Source organism: Sinocyclocheilus grahami, unplaced genomic scaffold, assembly GCF_001515645.1.
Source record: "Sinocyclocheilus grahami isolate Dianchi unplaced genomic scaffold, SAMN03320097.WGS_v1.1 scaffold67.1, whole genome shotgun sequence".
NCBI classification, from domain to species: Eukaryota; Metazoa; Chordata; class Actinopteri; order Cypriniformes; family Cyprinidae; genus Sinocyclocheilus; species Sinocyclocheilus grahami.
This window is the reverse complement of record NW_015505246.1, coordinates 1,349,020-1,372,115: the sequence shown is the minus strand read 5'-3', so window position 1 is coordinate 1,372,115 and position 23,096 is coordinate 1,349,020. Positions and strand designations below refer to the sequence as shown.

Below are 23,096 nucleotides of genomic sequence, written 5' to 3'. Positions count from 1 at the left end.
GATAGGAAAGCCCCCCCCCCCCCCCCAAAAGGACAGTACATATGCATGTCATGTCAAGTGTCTCGATTTTCAATTAGTATTCCTTTAAAAGTGACCATAGTTTGCAGCCTTGAGCAAACAAGGGGCTAAAATGGATTGGCAAGAACAAAATGTTCAATGGGGCATTTTTACTCTGACTCATCTGATTTGTTCTCCAGTTATTTATCGTCATACGCAGGTACAGTGTCATGATGCCATGTCTAATTCAACTCACATTAGTCAGTCATGTAGCTCTTATGACTTCAAATGCACTGCGAGGTCACATCACTCCAATGTGCGATAGAGTTTCAGCTCTTGTTATTTGAATAATTGCATTAAAATCACTATTATGCTCTGACAGAAGGGAAAAGCAAGAATGAGACATGTAAGAGGCTGATATGCTCAGCTGATGCTTTCATACTTGCCCTTAATGTGCTCCCTAAAGCTTCTTCGCAAATTAACTGATATCCATGGAAATGGAAAAAGAGCAATGTGTCAGCATTTATCACAATGCAGATGAAATCAGGGAGATGAATTTAAGCCCAGCTGTTCATCAGTGAGAAGTCTGACTGAAGCTTAATGAAAGACCATCTGACTAAACTAACCACTACTTTAACCACATATCAAAGCCAGATATTTGCAAAAAAAAAGAAAGAAAGAAAACAAATCCTTGCATATATGCACATGCAATTTCCAACTTATTAAAGAATAGTTGACCCAAAAATGAAAATTTGCTGAAAATGTACTTACCCTGCAGGCCATTCAAGATGCAGATGAGTTTGTTTCTTCATCTGAACAGATTTGGAGAAATTACATAACTTGCTCACTAATATCCTCTGCAATAAATGGGTGCCGTCAGAATAAGAGTCCAAACAGCTGATAAAAACATTACGATAATCCACACAACTCCAGTCCATCAATTAATTGTCTTGTAAAGCAAAAACCTTAATGTTTGAAAGAAACAAATCCATCAAATCTTTTTAAAGTCTAACCAAAATATAGTCCATAATAACACTTCCTCCAGCGAAAAAGTCCATCCTCTGTTGTCCTCTCACATCAAAAATCCACCATCATATTTCTTTAGAACTGCTCTGGACTGTATATGCTTGTAAACAGTAATTGATCTGTGCATATTTCTCTCCTGATTCAGACGAGATGACTTTCACTGAAGAAAGCAATATTATAGATAGAGGACTCATATTTAAGCTACGGTTTGAAGTCAAAAACATACAAACATGCAGCTTTTCAATTTACAAGACAAGTTAATTGATGGACTGGAGTCAGCGAAAAAGTCCATCCCCTGTTGTCCTCTCACATCAAAAATCCACCATCATATTTCTTTAGAACTGCTCTGGACTGTATATGCTTGTAAACAGTAATTGATCTGTGCATATTTCTCTCCTGATTCAGACGAGATGACTTTCACTGAAGAAAGCAATATTATAGATAGAGGACTCATATTTAAGCTACGGTTTGAAGTAAAAAACATACAAACATGCAGCTTTTCAATTTACAAGACAAGTTAATTGATGGACTGGAGTTGTGTTGATTACTTGTGGATTATAGTGATGTTTTTATCAGTGATGCTTTTGAACTCTCATTCTGACGGCACCCATTCACTGCAGATGATCCAGTAGTGAGCAGGTGATGTAGAGTAATGCTAAATTTCTCAAAATCTGTTTCGATGATGAAACAAACTGATACACATTTCAGAAGGCCTGAGTGTGAGTAAATGTTAAGCAACTTTTCATTTTTGGGTGAACTATTCCCTATATGTACCGTATATAGCCCAACTTGAGCGACATTTTTAAAATGAGTGATGATAGCTGAGGCATTCCATACAGTAGCTGTTAAACAATCTTCATTTTTAATATTTCAACTCTCATTCTGACGGCACCCATTCACTGCAGATGATCCAGTAGTGAGCAGGTGATGTAGAGTAATGCTAAATTTCTCAAAATCTGTTTCGATGATGAAACAAACTGATACACATTTCAGAAGGCCTGAGTGTGAGTAAATGTTAAGCAACTTTTCATTTTTGGGTGAACTATTCCCTATATGTACCGTATATAGCCCAACTTGAGCAACATTTTTAAAATGAGTGATGATAGCTGAGGCATTCCATACAGTAGCTGTTAAACAATCTTCATTTTTAACATTTTAACTGGGACAAACTTATAAGCGCCACTTTATTGTCTACCAATCCTAGTTTAGGCATTGTTTCTCAATATATCACAAACCTATCACTACTGAATCAGGTGGGCTGATTGTTCTGCATAAAACTGAGACCCAAATAAATTATATGGCTGATGCAAGATTGTACCTTCTCTTTAAGCTCAGATGAAGCAGTTCTACCCCTCTCCTCAGTAACACCTCCACCCTCCCTGCACCGAACGCGTAGGTGTTGCTCTTGTGCAGCAAATGCATGTGATCTGAACCCCTGGTTAGCTAACGTCAGGAGAGATCAACATCGCTCCTGGTTAACACACTGAGAACGGCATGTTCTCCTTTCTTCAGCTTGTGGAAGGCCTTTCACATCCTTCTCTTCTCCTCCTCTTACTGGAGGGAATGAAAGAGGGAAGGAGTTTGGGAATGGTGTACCTCCCTCAGACTGGCTTCTCAGGGGATGAAGGATGCCTATGTGTAATAAATATGATGCTATGTGTTCCTCGTGTGTGGGAGGTTCGAGGAGCAACTTTTCTAGCATTAATTAGCTAATTATCATGGTTAATAATGGGAAGGAGGATTAATTTTTGACAAGGCCTGTGTATTTCTTCTACACAGTGCATCTTTTATTTGCTTTGAATTATTGAGTTCACCTCAGTTTCATGTTGTTTTTCGCAATGGCATAATCTGGACAGCTGATTATTTATGATTTAAGATGATTGCTATTTATGAATAAATATATTTCCCTCTTTTGACAGCTTTTATTTGTTATTGTTTGGTATTCTATGGAAAGTTCTCTACTAAGAGCATTTCATAATCCACCCTAAAAGATTTTAATTAGTATTTAGACAGACTTTTTCTGATATAAGCATGTCTTAAATGCTAATGCTATGGTCAATTAGCCATTAATGCATGTTTAATGAAGAGTTTGCTATTGGTAATGCATTCCTGATAAGTGCTTAATTCAGCGTATCATGTTCTGAATCATTACTGCAAGCAAGGAGAAGAAAAACTATGACTTCTGTTTGCCCTCCAGGACCTGTTGAATGATCTCTCTGTGAAAATATGTGTATATAGTCAAAAGTCTGATTGCACAAATGTTTTCTCTAGCTAGCTCAAAACTTGAATTAGAAACCTTTCATTTCTATAGCTGTTGGGTAAACAATAAATAAACAATAAAACAATGCAAAGGCATTGTCAGCTTAAAGTTTGTTTATAATATAATGAAATATAATATTAAGGTATAAATTGTCACATTTTTAACGGATAAGGTTTTTGGTTTTTTCTTTTCTAAATTGATACAATTTTGAATTACGATAACAGTTTGTCAAATTAACAGTTTGATTTCTGTATGTTACCTGTTACAATTTTGCTGTTTTTTTAGTTTTTTTTTTAATGTTTACCTTCAATGTCTTTTTGACCACTTGCCTTTAGAGTGACAACATGCCTTAATACCGAAAAAAAAAATCTTCCTGGGCTATAACGGTGAAAATGTTCAACAGCTTTTTTTGTAGGCAACACAGAAACAGAACAAAAATCTTTTTTCTCTGTCTATGTGTGTAAGCATACACCCGAGAGCTACACAGCAGTGCCATTGGCCTGAGAAAGAGTTCAAGACCATAAATACGGCACTTCTCTGCTAGATTTCTGGCATAATAGAAAAGCAAATCACTTCTCAGCCTCTCAGCCAGCAGTTGTGTCAAAAGCAAAAGATTATTTCTATGTAAGAGCTACATTCCCTTGTGTTGTTGTGAACCATCCGGTATAACCACATCAAAGATGACAGAGTTGATCCACTGGAGGTAGAAGAGGAGACAATGGTCAAACTGGACTATGCCATACATTACTGCTAAGGTCAACTCTCTACTGGTCTTACTGTCAGGATCCAAATGACCGGTTGGTTTTAGATGTGGAAAAGTTCTGCATGAATGCACTGCATACCTTTGGGATTAGGTTAAGTGGCATGCTTTTCTGCTGTGTCTTTATCTGTAAAGTATAGCACATAGAAATTCAATATTTACTTCCTTCTAACATATCAGTATTTTAAATTAACCTTCTTCGTCTTTAAAAACTGAACATTTTCAAGTTCATATAGACATGCGGCTGCAATTTTAAGCATTTAAATATTTATAATAGTTGCATTTAGCCTGTTTTTAATCAATTTAGATGTACAACTTATATATTTTATACTCTTTCTGTAAATTAGTCTCACAAGTAGGTGGCGACAAGTGACTGTCTTTATGAGAGTAACATTTCAAACGCTGATTCACTCAGGAACTAAACAAGTGCTTCTTAAGTCATTGAATCATTCATTCAACCAATTGTTCAAAACACTGGTTCATTCAGAAATGAAACAAGTGACTGTCCTTTACAGTGAGTCATTCATTGAATGACTTTTTTTATTTACTAAATGGTTCAAAAACACTATTTCATTCCAGAACAAAAAAAACCTCTATCATGTGTTGCTGTGGCTTTGTTTAAAATGAAAATATAGCCTATATACTCTATGTGCTTAACAGAATGAAACAAGACATTCAAAGCTTATTTGTAGAGCACCTCACTGAGCATAAAAGTTTCTGAAGTATTTATTCACGATTAAAATTTACTGACCCCATGACATTCAGCTGGATTCTCATGAGCAAATCCAATTTTCTAGCGATAATGATTATGATAGTGTAAGCAGATGGTGGTTGGTGTATTTATATGCAATCATCTATGTTTTGGGGGCAAAGGAAATTAGGATCCTTTTCTTTGTGAGACAATGAGTAGGAGCTAGATATTATCTCAGAAAAAAAAATCTTTTGTTTGAAGCAATTAAAAAAACTTGTGCAAAGAAGATGTCAGTCTCAGTAATGACACATAAGCGTCATAACATGGGCTGAAAAGATATAACAAATATTCAAAAATAAAAGAGCAAAACAAACACACCAAGATGTACTGACATTTATTGTGCTTTTTATGCGTTATAACTATGTTTCTTTAAGTGATTTGTTTCTGTGCATCACGTGACACTGACAAAGCACAAAAACAATCTTGTTAATATGAGTTCTCATGCTGGCATTCCATTTAACCAGAAAATGAGTCGCAGACAGAGATCATTTCTTTCTTTTTCAGTTCTCTTCACAATAATTCATAAGTTTGGGTTCAGAATCCATTGGCAAATGATTCTGAACAAAAATACTGAAATATTTAAACAAAGAGAACATGCTCAGTGAGTTATACATTTTAAATGTCTTACATACTTTCAGAGCTGTATGAGAGTCTTTGCTTAAATACATTTTCCTTTCAGAGATACATTTCATTTAGTCAGCAACAGGACATAGGACTTCTGTATCCCCTTGTCTGAAAGGTTCAGAAAATCTCTACAAAAACTTAACTGAAAATATTATACATATGAACACAAAGTGCATTTTATATACTTTGTGTTACATAATGTTTATATACATAATATATACATATTTACTGAATTTAATAGTAGTTTCATGTTGCTTTCTAAAAACAGTCAGAAACCTTTAACTAATGATGATTAATTGTGATTTATAGGTAACATGGAAAGAAGAAAAACATCTCTATGAATTTCTGTAAACAAAAATAAATAAAAAAGAATCCATTTAAAAATGATTAAATGCAATGTGTTCATCTCGTTCAATGAACATAATCAGTTTAAGTACAATAACAATTACAAAACATTTTATTTTGGAAACAATATGCTGTATAAATGACTTTATACATTTAATAAATGAGTACATTTTTATAAATTTTATAAATTAGTATTATATATACAGTATCTAGTTTTCTCAATGGACTCACCTGTAACGCATATCAGTGCAAACCTAAAAACTCAGTCACGGCATCTTTATTTAGATTCTCAAGGTTTCTGCACAGTTTCTCTCTAAAGCTAAAGCAAAACCCTTCTTACCAAAGCCCAGACTCCAAAACACTGCAAAACACTTCAAACTTCAGACACAGACAAAATCAGCCATGATCCTTTCAGTTTCCGGCCTTGAGACTGTTGAAAGTCTTAAAGTCTCCTTTAGCCTTTTAAGAAGCAGTGCAGGAATGAGATGAGCAAGTGGTTTGTTGTCTGCCTTGCTTGTCTTCACTCCATTAATCTATGTAACACAGCACACTTCTGATCGCAAATGACCCTTCAACTTCAAGGTGAGATTCTGTGGCAGAATGCCGCTCTGGTTTCTGCTCCAAATCTCTGTCAATGGTGTCCACTTTAATCTGCTCTTGCCTCAATCTGAAGTAGTGAGTAAACCCATCCTCCATTAACTCAGTGCAGCGCTTCAGTCTTAGCCCCTAGTTCTCCTCCATCTCCTCCTTACACACAGAATCTAGTGATTATCACAGCACGACTGGAACACTGTGGTGACAGTTTGGGGGTGACTCATTCTAAAAGCAAAAAAATTATAGAAAAAATGACATAAAAGGATGAGCAAAAACCTTGTAAATAGGAAAAAACTGCTTCTGAACTATACCATATATGAAGAGTGGAAGGGGCTTGTGCCTGGAACAATGATGTTTAATAATGGAATTTCTATAATAAAATTTTTAAATACTTCCAAAAAGACAATGATCAAAAATATTTTTTTGTGAAAATTAATGGTGAAGACAACCAAAAAATACAATATAAACATATATGTACATTTTTGCTGGGCAACAATTAATCGTGATTAATCACTTCCAGAATAAAAGTTTTTGTTTATATATGTGTGTGTATTGTGTATATTTATTATGTATATATAAAGACACACACATACAGTATATATTTTGAAAATATGTACATGTATTTACAGTACATGTATATATTTATATTCATATAATTTATATTATATAAATATATTTAATACATAAACATAACATATCTTTCTTAAATATATACATGCACGTGTGTGTATTTATATATACATAATAAATATACACACATATATTATGTACACAAAAACTTTTATTTTTTGATGTGATTAATCGCCCAGCACTAATCTAAATATGAATATGTCCATATGTTATACATATAACAACCAAAAACCATGATTATTATTATTTGTTTTATATATATATAAAATAATAATAATAAAAAAAGGCAAGCCTGGAAAGGCACTGAAACAGAGGGATACTCTGCTCATTACATTCTCTGGTACTATGATGTCCATGGGCAGAAATATTTGTGGAACCACTTCCTGCCTAAAAATCTTTGGCAATCCTGTATGTGACAAGAATAATAACAGTTTTCTCTGAAGCTTTCATTAAGAAAATAACCAGTCATGAGACAGAATTGCATATTTACGGGGATGCTTAACTCATTAGCAGTTTATGTAGCTCTATTAAACCCATTTTAATGTGTTTTTATGTGTGCTATGGCTGTCGATGTGTACGATCAAAGTGGCGCCGATGAGGAACTGGCTGACTCTGTTGTTTTGAAAAACCTGAAATATTTATCATGCATTGACTAATTCCACTTAAGCTTGTAAATGTTTAATGGTTTTTTACACACATCTGAACAACAAGATAACTGTAAAACGCTGTTTTTGTGTGCTCAAATACAAATATAACCTCGACACACTGTTCCAAGGAGATGTGCTTAACGTAACTTACCTAAGTAAGACATGCCTGGATCAATGTTCTTACTGGTCCTGGAACTACATTACTATCGACCAATTAGATTTTAGAAGCAGACAAGTGCTTCCGAACCAGATGTGATAAGGTTAAGCAATGCTATATCTTCTATGTAAATCAGAGTTTTTGTCCTACGCAGCTGCAACATGACTTGTTGTTGAAGCCATTCTTTTGTTTGCCATCAAACTATTGACCACTGCCGTGTGTGTATCCTGTCGCAAAATGCGGTGAAAAGTCCTACATGACGGTAATAATGTGATTAAGGTGTGTACATGTCTTTACTGCACTTAAATAATGTGACTAAAAGAGGAATACTCCACATGTCTTAATTCGTTTAGTGTTTACTTCAATTATGACTTTATCCGGATTAAGGTAATCAAAAATCTCTGTTTACATGGTAGATTCTTAATCAGAGTATTGTCTTAATCGTATTAAAATCGGAGTATTGTTGTCCATGTAAACGTACTGATCGATAACAATACATTAGTTAAAGTATTTATTAATCTTTGTTAACATGAATTTACAACAAACAACTGTTTACTGTTAGTACTGTTAGTTCATGATAGCTCAGACTTGTTCACCCATGGATCCTCAGCAGTGAATGGGTGCCATCGGAATAAGAGTTCAAACAGCTAATAAAAACATCACAATTGTCCACAAGCTCCACAATTGTCCATAACTTCAAAATGTTGCTTCCGGGTAAAATACGAGTCCTCTATCTATCAATAATATAGCTTTCTCCAGTGAATAGGCAATCTCGGCTGAATGAGGAGAGACATATGCACAGATCATCACTGTTTATATGTGGAAAAAAAAAACAGTCCAAACTGATGTTTATTAATGGACTGGTGTTGTGTCAATTAAGTGTGGATTACTTATTGTAATGTTTTTATCAGCTTTTTGGATTGTCATTCTGACGGCACCCTTTCACATCAAAGGATCAACTGTGTGACCAAGTGATGTAATGCAAAATTTCTCCAAATCTGAAGAAACAAACTCATCTACATCTCATCTATCTACATTTCAGCAAACTTTTATTACCTTTAACAAGTTAACAAATGAAAACTTTTTGTAAAGTGTTACCAGTAGTTTTGAATTTATTTTATTATTTTTTTCGTATAAAGTTTTGGAATTATATTACAGGGTTGGTAAATGATGACAATTTTCATTTTTGGGTGAGCTGTCTAAGGTAAATGGACGTTAAATAAAGTCTGAAATTGGTTCAATCACACATGGAACTCGACCTAACAGTAATGTCTGCAAACCTCTAAAAACGTTGTTTCTAAACGTTGTGTCACCTCCTTACTTTTAAATACCTCACTGAAAGCAAGTAGGTGGCTGCACTAAAGAGAACCAACTGTACTGGAGTGTTTGTGTGGGAGAGACTGGCTTGCCAGCATGTTACTATCGATGGGTACCATAGTGAAGGATTTCCTTAGCTACACATGGTTGCCTAGGACACAGACTGACCTAGGCGTTTAAAAATAGCCACCCTCGGTACCGCCACGTTGAAGTGGGCCTTTTCAAGCCTTTGCTCTGTTAATGAGGTGAAACTCATTGTCTATGTGGTTTGCTCAGTCATAACACCTTATACTCACACTGTTTACCTGAAAAATGTCAGAGACAAACTCAATACAAAGTGGTCTATCAGAGAAAAAGAGACTCCAACCTGCTGTCAAAGCTCCAGAACTTGCTGCCTTTTAAATGACTTTCAGCACAAGTTATCTTGGCCACATCACTGACTAAATCTTTGTTATCAAAGAAGGTCATACCAAAGACGTGCATTGGAGGACAATCGATTCAATGCAAAGTTAATTTTACCCTTTTTGTTACAAGCTTTAGCAGAAAGTATATCACTGCATCTTCATTTTCTTTGCTACTGAGGTGTCATGTTATAAAGACATTCACAGGAGACGTATTTTGTGACATCAAAAGCATTTTAGTGGAGAGAGAACAGCTATTTTTATTTGCCTGAACCTAGGATCAAGAGAATTCAGAATCCAGACAATGTTATATGCAGGGCCCTTGTGATTTCCTAGCACGCATTACTGGCAATTCTCTTCAGATGTGCCAGAGACAGATTTCAGCCTCTTATCTAATGTCAAGAGAAAGCTTGTGGCTGAGCTCATACAGCTGGAGATGTGTATGCAGATAGGAAGAGTTTGTTCCATTAAAAAATGTCCCCTCCTACCCCGCTGCTAGAGACTAGTGAGGATCTTTTGAAGGTGCTGGATAGCCATTAAAAAGGACTATTTTCGGAGTGTATTAGAATATTTGGCAAAACAACTAAAGGACTAAAAATAAGGTAAAAAATCTGTACAATAAAAAAAAGAACCACAAAGATGTTAAAAGACTAGTTTGTGCAAACAAACAAGTCCTAAAAACAAACAAACAAATAAATAAATAAACTACTGTTCAAACGTTTTTGAAAGAAGCCTCTTATGCACATTAAGGCCATTGTGAAATATTATTAAAAACATAATTTTTCTATTTTAATATACTTTAAATTTGATTTATTCCTTCGATGCAAAGCTTAATTTTCATCAGCCATTATTCCAGTTTTCAGTGTCACATGATCCTTCAGAAATCATCATAATATGCTGATTTATGATTAATGTTGAAAAGTGTTTTTGCTGCATTTTTAACCTGCTTTTTTTTTTTTTTAAAGAAATTAATACTTTTATTCAGCAAGGATGTGTTAAATTGATAAAAACAGCCTAAGCTCTGTTACAATTATGGACTTTTAGTTGTGTTTTTCCCTGTTTCTGTTCTCCTGCCTTCTTTTGTTTCTTTGACCTAGTTTCCTATGTTCCCTTGATTACATGTATGCCATTCTGTTCACCTGTGTTCAGTTAAGTTATTAGTCCCTCTCTTGCGTTTGAATAAATACTCCTCATTAAGTTCTCTGAGTTGCCAGTTATGGTGGATATATTAAAGGCCGTGTATTGGATCTCCTCTGTGTCGTGCACTTGATCTGAGCAAAGCACCCCCGTAAAGCTAGAGACACACTGCACGTTTTTCGGCTGTCCCAGACAAAAGATTGGCATCGTGAAACAATTGTGGCAATTTCTGTGATCATGGCTTCTAATCGGTGGTCACAGTCTTGCGACCAAAGATAGTCTACAATCATTTTCTTGCAGCAACCACATGTGACGACCCCGGGCTGGACTCCACCACTTCGTCCACGGTGAAAGTCGATCCTGCGATCCACAGCACAAAGTTGTAGTATTTCCTCAGCAACCAGCACGGATCAGTTTCAGGCATGACGAAGCGGATATCGTCCTCTTTTGGAAGGCCAAACAAAGTAGTTTCGCTTTCACAACGAAACACACAGCGCCTTCACGACATGGCGGCAGCAACAATACTACAGCGAGAATAAAAGTTACGCCTTCTTTCTTTGCGTGAACATTTGGGCGGCGTTATGCAAATCTTCCCATATCGCGACGTAGACATGTGGGGGCGTGTTAGAATGAGCCGTTTTAGGTAGGTGTGGCTGACTCTTAACTTTTATAAAGAATATTGGATTTGAGACTTTAGTCTTTGCAACTTTACAGATCTTCTTTATGCACCAAGAGCTTGTAACACTCCAAAGAGAAAGGAAAAATAAAAATCGCATCATATGACCCCTTTAAAACATGTATAAAAATACAAAGATGAAGAAACGGTTAAAATAAAAATAAAAACTAATAAAAATTAAAACATTGAATTTACATATATGTTGCCAATTAGAGAGTAAATATTGCTAACTTCCCACATTTTCTCCATTTGACATATCACCGTAAAGACAGCTTTTGTACATGGGAAAAGCACGTCTCCCCTTAACAGACTACAAAGACACCTGCCATTTGTCTGAGAGCAGATACCTGTCTGACTCTGTAAACCGTAGCCCACCGACAGGGGACGCTGAAGGATGACGCTCAGTTTGATGCTATAAATCATACCTCAGCTTTCACACGGGATCATTGATTTTCATTGCGGGGCTAGATATTAGCTCGACACATCAGCCTAGCTAATGCGGGGCCGTTTCCACATCAGCTGCATCATGTTGTCACCGCTTTTAGCTGTGCGGCAAGTAACAGATCAACATGATGAGTAGAAATATTTCACATTTTAATGTAGATCTTAAAGCTCCATTAATTACAATTATACCATCAACTGTGGTTTAGGGACACGAGGGACACAAGGTACAGGGATGATTAATGCTAATTTATCAGCCCTATTCAGTGTCTGGCTGCTAGCTGACTCATGTTCTATAGAGCCATTTAAATGAAATTATATGGTGCTTGAGACCCGTTTTCTGCAGTGAATACTATGAAGTTGGCTATTTCAGCTTCACACAATTAAATTGATGAGCAAAGCTGATTTCTCATGTGGACAAAAATCAAGCGGCACTCAATGCTCTTTGATAATCATGGTCAGTTATTAGGAGCATTCATATTTCTGAAGCACCATTTCAGCATTATATCACACCGTAAGCAAACCACCGTAAGTTATTTTTGGTGCAAATCTATTCAAGCCTCCTGTTCAACCCTGCCGTTCACATAATCACGCGCCGCCTCTTAACAGAAGCCCTCTGAATAATTTGATAATCTCACACTGACCATTTCTTACCCTTCCAATAAGTCTGAACACCCTCGGGCAGTCACTGGCCAAGGCCAAGCTTGAATCGCTCAATGAATGGAGTGACCGCTGACTTCAAACTGACAAGCAGATGTTGGCTGACGGCTGCTTTCCTTATTCAATACCTCCTTAGTAATCCTCCTCTACAGCCTCAGGGAGAAACTCTTCCCATCTGAAATTTGCCTGTTTGTTTTTTGCCATGTCCTTCACTAGTGACGCGCGGAAAAAAAGTGTTATAAATAAATACACAATAACAAGATTCATATAAATATCGTCAATGCACCTAATTTGTTTTAATTTCACACATTTTAACTAATTACTGACAAAATTTTTCTTGTTCGATAGCTAGCCATATTTTATCCATGTAAATTGAATAAATGAAATAGTTTTTACAGTAAACAGATTTATGCTCATTAAAAATGCTTAAAAATCAGAATACAGTCACATTTTTAATGGCTTGCTTTTGTGATCCAGATGGTGTAGTTAGACTCAAAAAATCCTGAATTGAATATTTGTGTTTTAAATACACAATACAAAGGTTTATATATTTACCATCAATAAATCCAATTTGTTTTAATCTTATTTATTTGATCTAATTACTAACTAAATATTGCTTGTTCCACAGCTAGCTATATTTTAGCTGTATGTTCATACTTTTAAACTGAATAAATTCAATTGTCTTCAAAGTGAACAGATTTATGCGAATTCTAAGCAATTTTTAGAAATATATTAGAAATATGATTAAATATGTAAAGTCTTATCTGTTACCTGTTTCATGTATGATCGACAAATATGAATCATTTTAAATGTATTATTAAAATTATTACTTATTAAATTAATAAACGTATTGTATATCTTATAAACTCTGTGAAATCCAAATGAGTGGACATTTGATGTATTTCATATCCACAAATCTTAAATTTGGGCCTAAATAGTGTACTATAATTAATATAATGAAACATTTGCAATTTATATATTGTTTGCAAATAATAAATAAATAGAGAGAGAGAGAGAGAGAGAGAATACTCTAAAGCTTTTGAATTGCTATTAATAGAAGAAAAAAATATATTTTTGGGTCCAGGTGCTGCAGTAACAACATCTACCAGCAGGGGCAAACTGGGTCATGCTAACCAGCCAATCTTGAACACTTGTGAATCAATAACAACCAACTGCAGAACCGGTTTTCTGCATGATTTGGTCAAGTCTTTGTATAAAAAGACCTATCAACTATATAATACTATAATATGAACTGTCTTTAACTGAAAAATGAGTGTTTACTATTGTCACTTTCCCATTGAACCGACATGGTATGTTTTTATTGTCTCAAACAGGGGCACATGAGAAAAACAGAATTTCAAAACTTTGATTTACATGCTACATCCTGATTAAAACACAAGGTATTATTGAGGACACTTCCAATCTGCCCAGGGACAACAGATGAAAATTAGCTAAATCTGGTGCAAACCATCTCTTCTCTTGTGAGATAAGTTTATTTAAATGAATTAAATATTTCATCCCTTTTTTTGTACTCCTCTCTCATGAAGGAGCCATGGATAGTAAAAGACCTCTTGACCGCAGTTGGATGGCTGTGGAAAAACTGCCATGCCTTCAGAGGTTTTGTGGAAGAGCCATGGTATCTGAAATTAAACCAGGAAGACCAGGAAAAGGCCCTTCTTCAATTTAATCAGGCGGAAATCAATGATGACCAACAACTGGCCAAAGAGCCGTTCATGTTTCGTTTCCAATTCAAGGAAGATATGGACATTTTTCTTTGCGAGTGTCTGGACAAAAGGCACCTCAGGATTAACTCCATGTTTATGGAATTTTGATTTAATTTAGTATTAATGTTATTTTTGAGAATTATTGTTAAATGTGTGCCTGCATAACTTCAATTTATTTATTTACTTTAGTTTGATTTTGTATTTTTAATTAATTGTATTTATTTGGGGCAGGTACAGCTAGTGTGTGATGCTTTTGCTATTTAAGAGGGAAAAACACATTTTATTTAAATGAATATTTTTATTTTATTTTTGTTCTATGAAAAAACGTGGTTAGTTGTGAAATTGAGTATAAAAAATGCTTTTTCAATTAAATCAAATGTTCAAATGCTCAAGCTTTGTTTTTTTTTTGTTTTGTTTTTTTAAGATTTGTTAAATTTATATTGTCAATCATTTATGACACAAAAAAACAAATGGATGATAAACTATAATAAAATAAAAAAACTGACAAATATATATATATATATATAAAAGTGCATCTTATATATCTTTTTAATTCAATCGTTTTAATATAATACTTGATGATAATGTTGTTTTAAACTTTGAAACGGTCCAAAACACGGAAGTAGCGGAATGCCTAGTAAGGCAACACTTGCTCCGCCCACTTCCGGCCTCAGACTGTTAGTCTGGCGCTGTGGTCCTCAGACTGTCATGACGTATGGTTCTGCGGTTCTGCAGTTAGTCCTATCTCTTGTGAATACCCTCTGCATGAACTCCCTGTTATTGATGGCCTTTCCACAGACAGTTTGTCTCAGATTGATGCACAAACATATAGTTGATCAATACTCAACTCAACTGTAGCAGCACATTTAAACCAAACTATAAAATATTTCTTTTCTAAGCATTAGTAAATCAAGCACATGAGCTGCAGTGCAAAATGTGCCATTCATTCTGAGCCCAGGAGTGAATGACAAGTGACAGCCAAGTTTCATCATGAAATGAGCTTTCCCCGGCTTTATCAGTGTAACCAAACCAAGTGAAATTTTGATTTAGATGTATATGCACCTTATCAAACTATAGACTGAGTATGTAAACACCACTGACTGATACATACAGATTTGACAGATCTTGATAAGTTTGAATTCAGAAGACGGAATCGCTGCCAGTTTTGCAATGGCAGTAGACTGATGAACTGCTGGGATTTCAATATCTCTCCCACAGGTAGGGTTTCACGGTATAGTGAGTAAAGATCATGTTCCATGAAGATATTTTGTAAATTTCCTACCGTAAGTATATCAAAACTTAATTTTTGATTAGTAATATGCATTGCTAAGAACTTCATTTGGACAACTTTAAAGGCGATTTTCTCAATATTTAGATTTTTTTGCACCCTCAGATTCCAGATTTTCATTCCAGTTGTATCTCGGCCAAATATTGTCCTATCATAACAAACCATACATCAATGGAAAGCTTATTTATTCAGCTTTCAGATGATGTATAAATCAGCCTTATGACTGGTTTGTTGGTCCAGGGTCACATATAATCTTCTTATAAACTTAGGGATGAATAAATAGTGTCACCATCTACATATTTGGGTGAACTATCCTTTTAAAGTGATCCAGTAAATGTTCCCATTATATGCAAAGATATCACATCCATTCAGTTTGGTGTTGAGCCAATCCTACTCAGATTTACCACAGCTTATTGATCCCACAGCATCTCTAAAGTTAAATATCCAGCAGGTGGGCATAAACATCTAAGGCTACCATAATCAATCAAAATCAACACAGTTTGGCAAAAAAAGAAAATTGCAATGAGCCATTGTCTCTCCCTGGGAAATGATTGCAATCCGTAACAGATGAGCAGGAAGGAAAAGCAAGCTGAGGATGAGATCAATACGCAGTTGAAAGAAGCAAGGTCTGAGAGCAATCAGGTGTGGCCAGGCTCACAGTCAACCAGAAAAAGAGTGAAGCCGGAGCGCCGTGCTTAAACCTTTTCACCTTTTCTGTAGGGAGTTGTGAGCTGGACAAGGATCCGAGCACAGAGCGACAGGACCTTTGCCTGTCTCTGCAAGGTATTAACTGCGTTTTGTGATGGTGATGATCTGCCGCACTAACTAATCCCCACATTCTTTCATATAATTGTTACCTATAATCCACGGGATTTTAAATGGCACATGGAGAATTAGGTGCAGCTAAAGCGACCTGCTGTGTTGGGGGAAATTGACCCTGTCTATCCTAGGCCTTTAATTTATAGGGTAAATTTTGTGCTACTGGAGTGGTGGTTTATGGGGAAGGAGGATGAAGCACTGAGAGGACCAGATCTGTACCTGCGTGTACAAGCTCTTTTCACAGAAATCTATACATTTGCTTACTTGTATTAAAGTTTATTCACTTTATCAGATTCAGAATAACCAAAACACAAATGAAGACCTCTTTTAAGACAACAATCAATGCCATATTAAATGTGCTAGCCACCATAATTATTGAGCAGCCCAGCAGGAATTCTGTTGCCACGAACAACAAGCGATAACGAGAGAGAGTTTGTTCCTGGTTGACAATGGTTTTGGCACATCCTGTGCATAACAATGATTAAGCTCTATTTTGCTAATCCACCATAACAGCGTGAACTTGAATAATAATGGCTTGATTTAATTGCAGGTAAATTACACACAGTATTTCCTGTCCATTACAAGTAAAGCTGGTTTGGTAGTTAGCTGATAATGGTTTTGCATTTATTAATGTACACAAATGATGTATGCCACTAAAGATAATTACAGGGATAAATAAGGCACACAAAATCAATTACAAGTTGAAGAGTGTGCTGCATCATAATAAAGTATAATTATAATAATCACAATTAAAATAATGAATATAAATGCCAATGTAATTATTAATAAATACTAAACAAATAAAGTGTCTTTATTAATAATTAACTGAAATAAAAACATAAAGACTTTATTTAAAAAAAAATCAAATTTCAATAAGGACCAAATGGCATAGATAAAATATCCTAATGTGTATCTGTAATACTCTATGTTTAATAGATTATACATCTAAATTATAGTTACATGTTGATGAATATTTAAATTATATCTCATTTAATTTACATATTCATTAATGAAATTAATTAAAAATGTGTCTTTACATCATGATCTTAAAGCAGAGGAAATTATTTGCTGAATGGCAGGAAAAATGGGCACCACTCATATTAGGATTATGGTAACACTTTACAATAAGGTCTCGTTATTTAACATTAGTTAATGAAGTAACTATCATGAACAATACATTTTTTACATTATTTATTAGCCTATTAACCTGTTAATATTAGTACATAAAAATATTTATGTTCATTTTAGTGCACAGTGCATTAACTAATGTTAACATATACCGTTTGGTCTTAAAAATGTATTAGTAAATGCTGAGATTAACATCAAATCCAAAATTCTGGCATAAAACTCTTGATGGCGCAGTCCAATAGGTCTCACTCAATCTGACATAATGACATCATAATCACATAGCACAGTTAATTAGTTCTCTCCTGTATCGGTAGCCAATGAGCTCGCTCTTCAACATTCAAATACTTGGCTAGTGCAGGCAGTAGCAGCGCAATTCAGAAACCCTCCACCTCCCCAGCTCCACCTGTATAGTTATTCATATATGTTATATGTGCAGCAGCAATATTTCTTACATGCTCACAGCAGCATGTGGATGTATTGGCAGTAGCAAGTCTCGGTACTTGCTCTTCTGCAGCAGCGTAGCAGATCTATTCCGCCAAGACCAAATACATTAACATTGTCATGTACATTACCATGCCAATCCCTCCGAGAGTTGTCATGACATAACTAAGATTAATAAATGCTGTAGAAGAACTGGTTCATAGTTAGTTGATGTTAACCTTATTGTAAAGTGTTACCAGGATTATTCCTTACTGTTTGCGATTGTTTGAGCAAATTCCAGTGCAACCTGTTGGCAGAGACTCCTGCTTGGTCTTTAATCGATTGTTTATGTGGCTGGCTACAATTTTTTTGTCACTCTTAAAATATAATATTTATTTTCCCAAAAAATTCTAAACACTGCTGTGGAAAGGTTACAATGGTTGCTATGTCCCTGTACGTCAGAGGCGACCCATGCAGCACGATGACGCTCTATAAGTGCATTTAGCGATTGAGTTTCACAGCCAAAAACCCTCCCAATGGAATCACTGTTGTGGCTTCTGCATAGGTGTTTATTCATTTTCTAGAGTTTCCACACTATGTAATACAGCAGAGGCCAAACAAAGGAAAGCACAAACAGCAGGATCGGAGCATGATGGGAAAATGGGTGCCTTGAGGAGGGAGCTATTGAGTCCTGAACATTAAAAGATCTCCACTACAACTATTATATGACAAATATAGGCAACAATATATACTACTTTTAAAATATATTTTAGAATTGTCCTCTTTTGGTTGTGTAAAACAGTTTTTATTTACTAAGGTGGATGGTGTAAAGGCCAGCTGCAGAAAATAAAAATGCTATTTGCTTTGTTGGCTGAGCCAGTCCTATCACAGATGTGCAAATAACCTGCCTGGCAATGTTATTGTATGTGCGGCATTTCAAGAAAATTAAATTGTCATGGTCAATAAATGAGATATTGGGAGAAGGAGAGACACAGTGTCACAGAGCTCAAGGTAATAGATTAATGTAAGCATATTTAAATGTTTCTCGCACTTTGCATTCTGAAAACTCATAAAGCCCATGCAATAAACAAAAATGAAAAGATAGGAAGATTACAATAAGTTAGATATTTCATGTTAATTAACTTCCATTTGTGCTATTGCAAACCCCAAATTCCTCTGAGAAATGAAACATTTTTGTTAGGCTGAATATGCAAATAAATCATGTGAATATGCATGAGTGTGTTCGTCGCAGCGGTCACGACCTTTCAGGTTCCATTCAGACACCAGTCTAAAAAGAATGCCAATGTTCTTAACGTTTAGACTAGTGATTGACCGATATTGATATTTTATAAACAATACCGATACCAATTATTTGCATGTTTATGTGCCCGATAACCGATATGCAGAACCGATATTTATTTACTGTTATAAAGTAAATAAATGACTGAGTGAAGTCCATACTTCACTTTTGTTTTTCCTCCTTTCAGTCATCTTAAAAAAAGTGTTGAAAATAAGGCACACATGATCCAAGTTGACCGTTATGCTTTCTCCAGTAGGAAGTAATACAGACCCTCTCATCTCCCGATAGTAATACAATCTCTGCCACAATGTTGAGGGTTGGTGTGTTTAATCCAGTTTGGAGTAGTGATCGAACGATACTGATATTTTATAACCGATACCGATACCAATTATTTGCATGTTTGTGTGTCCGATAACCGATATGCAGAACCGATATTTATTTACTGTTATAAAGTAAATAAATGATTGAGTGAAGTAAGTCCATACTTCACTTTGGTTTTTCCTCCTTTCAGTCATCTTTTAAAAAGTGTTGAAAACTAACAGTCTTTCATGTTAAATTTAATCTTCACATTACAACAATAAAAAAACATTTTATTTAAAGCATCAGCAGCAACACTAATATTAACAATAAGCAAAATAAATGTAGAAGGTCTAATGTTTTCAAATGGAGAAAATAAATAAAGGAAAGGAGTCATATCAACTTCAATTTAAACTACAGTTTTAGTAGGTTTATACGATGTTTAATAGGCTAAAGAGTGAAGAATAATTCACGTGCGCTCATTCATGGCTGTATTATTTAATTAATGCAAAGTTACGTCTTTATTGGGAGAGGACTTGACAGATTATTTTAGCCTACGTGACTCCGACTTCATGAGACGATGCGCATATAAACAACAGAGAGCTAATTAAATTCAGCACTTTTATTTCCAACATGCACCCATTCGTGGCTGCATATTATTTAATTCACGCAAAGTTACGTCTTTATTGGGACAGGACTTGACGGATTATTTTACGTGACTCCGTGAGTTCGTCTTTATTTCTTCGAGCCAAGCTGCATAAACTGCATATCAGGCATTTATGTAATACATCTAATTTGTGCATTAATGGCTGTTATGTTAAATAAAGTTTACTAACTACAGTAAATCAAGTACTGAACAACAACAACGTGCACGCCGTTGTTGTTGTCTTGTTTCCCCTCAGATGCGCTGCAATGGTGATCCTGTGCGCAATTCTCAAAACATCCACAAGATGGCTGCGTTTATCGTGAATCCGATATTACAAAACCGATATCCGATTATTGTAAAATGCTTAAATATCGGGAAAAATATCGGTAAATCGATATATATCGGTCGATCTCTAGTTTAGACCTTGAAAACTTTTTAACACTCTTGAATATTATTGTCTGCTGTGAACTGTAATAAACATCTCCCTTAAGGCCCTTAACACACTGTTAGGTGACATATCGATCAATGGCTGCTGTTTCTTCAGGTTGTTGAAGAACTACTCATTATCCAACAATTCTCTCTCATTCTCAGGGACCTGGGCTGTAATAATTGGAAGCGAATACACACACTGATTTTCAAGGATGAATCTGATGTATTGGGAACCAAAGACAGAATCGAGCTCCAGAGGAATTTAACATCCATTTGAAGTGATCTGTCGTCGTCGTCCACATTTACATATGATTTCTATTGAAGCGCACATAAATATGGAACAAGCTGCGGCTTTATTTAATTTTTTATTACAGTAGATAAAGGGCGATGAATTTTTATGATGAACTATTATATCAAGTGCCAACTACTGTGCAAAAAAACTAATATATATTCTTTTCCTCTGCCGCTTCCTATGTCTCATTTTAAGTCTGAATCTTTTCTTCCTCGGTCTTTCCCCTGAAGCTTTTCTGTGCCTCAGGGGAGATGAAGCTTAAGCATTGGACTCACATCTCAGAGGGATAGCTAGTGGCCCTGCTTTCAACTCAAACCTACAGCCATATGTCACCTATGGGACTAAACTATAACTGTTGAATGAGCGACAGTGAGACTGACAGAAATAGAGAAGAGGATACATTAAAGAAATAAAAGTTCACCCCCAAATGAAAATTCTCAAATTATTTATGCTGTTTTATGGATAATAGTGGCATGCAGATTCTTGAAAAATTGTGTTTGTGTTCCACAGAAAAAATAAATAAAAAATAGCATATGAAGAAGGGTGTCACTCATGAGGGTGAGTAAGTGATTTATATATATATAATAAATGAACTATCCCTTTAAAAAGGGGGGGGGGGGTGAACTATCCCTTTAAAAATCATCAAAACAAATTTCATAATGACTAAAATAGCACAGCTTATGGACATGCATTCACTCACCATATTTATTGATGACACTGGTCCAATACTATTTACGAAGATATCAACATCAATGACTGTCGGTTTAACTGCAGAGAGAGAGAGAGAGAGAGAGAGAGAGAGAGAGAGAAAGATGGCATTATACGTATTACCATAAAACAAAAATATTTTAATGAAAAGAACTTTATCTTTGAAAGTGTTTCACAATACAGGCACTGAATTGTCATCTGCTTATGCATTCTGTGTAAAAGCAATTTTATGTTTGTGTACAGTGTTTAATGAATGAAGTGTCTGTACACCAAGAGGTCATCAAAATTGTGATGCCATTATATTGCATAATCTTCTCACCCTGAATCCAATTTAAATCTCTCTTAAAGGATTTCCTCTTTGAGCAGTTTCTACAATAATCTCAATAATCTACAGTTTAAAACATTGGCTTGACTGACATTAAACGTGGCTGAAAAGCACTCGTCACTTCTGAGAGATGAAGTGGAACGTTGGAGGGGGGGACAAAGGAAAGGAACTGTGAGAATTTCAATATGAGTGAAAGCCTGTTCTGACAACTCTCCATTAGGAAAGCATTTTCTGTAGCCGAAGAGATGAAGGAGGGGTTCATTCTTCACAAACCCAACAAAATGACAAAAAGACAGCGAGTCAAGTATGATCAACTTCCTATCATTTTGATAGCAACATATAGTGTCGCCAAGGTAATGTTTATGGCTCTGAACCATGTGAAACATCTGCATTGTTCTCAAGAAACACAAGATTTTAGGCAGCATCACAAGAAGAATTACAAAAAAATAGAAGGTCCCTTTAATTTTTATGTAAAAAGTATATTTTGTTACAATCTTTGAAGAATGTAACGACCTCATTTTCCCTCTTTCCCTCAGTCTTGATGCCTTAGCCAACCTCTGACCACTTCTGTCAGTCCAACAGTGCTCGAGTGGGCACAACCCCCTCAGGTGTGCTTACACTTAAATATGAGCATGACATTTTCAATCTCCCTTCTCATTTCCTAAATGCCTTCTTCACTGAGTGTGCATCAAAACAAAGATTCCCATCTGTGCAAGAATTAACAGTGTCAGTTGCTTTGCTATCTTGCATGTTATGTAGAGAGTACTACATCAGGGCCCTGACTTCAATTAAATAATAATAATAATAATAATAATAATAATAATAATAATAACAACAACAACAAAAACATAAAATTGTGTGTGGATTCCGTAGGCATATCTATGCAATAATGCAAATGGGTTGGACACACCTTTTAAAATGTTAGCTATGCTGCCCTAAATAAAATGCCCTAACTAAATATAATTTATTTATATATGATTTATATATAATTTATTTAATTATCATTTTTATTTATTTATTTATTTTGATATACACTACACTTTTTTTTTTTACAGTTTTATTGCATTTATTTGATCAGAAATACAGGAGAAAACATATTTTAATATTATTATATTAAACATTTATTAATAACATAAACATTATTATTATTATTATTATTACAATTTAAAACCGGTAACATACTTAAAAATGTAAGCACAAAAAAGAAATGTTTAGTAGAATGTCCAAGCTGTGTGCTTCCACACAATGAAAGTGGAAAGGGGACTGAGGCTGGGAAAAAAAATCCAAAATAAATGCT

General features: G+C 35.2%; 1 protein-coding gene across 1 annotated transcript in view; it reads right to left on the bottom strand.

The window, feature by feature from the left end:
* The window catches only part of LOC107585185 (gamma-aminobutyric acid type A receptor subunit gamma3), a 90,996-nt gene extending 68,935 nt beyond the window's left edge, over positions 1-22,061 (bottom strand). The window contains exons 1-2 of the mRNA XM_016272093.1: positions 22,007-22,061; positions 21,467-21,534 (exon numbers count right to left, since the gene is read on the bottom strand). Of these exons, the coding sequence (XP_016127579.1) occupies positions 21,467-21,534; positions 22,007-22,061 (123 nt within the window). The remainder of the gene's footprint in view (positions 1-21,466; positions 21,535-22,006) is intronic.
* Between the last annotated feature and the right edge of the window lie 1,035 nt (positions 22,062-23,096).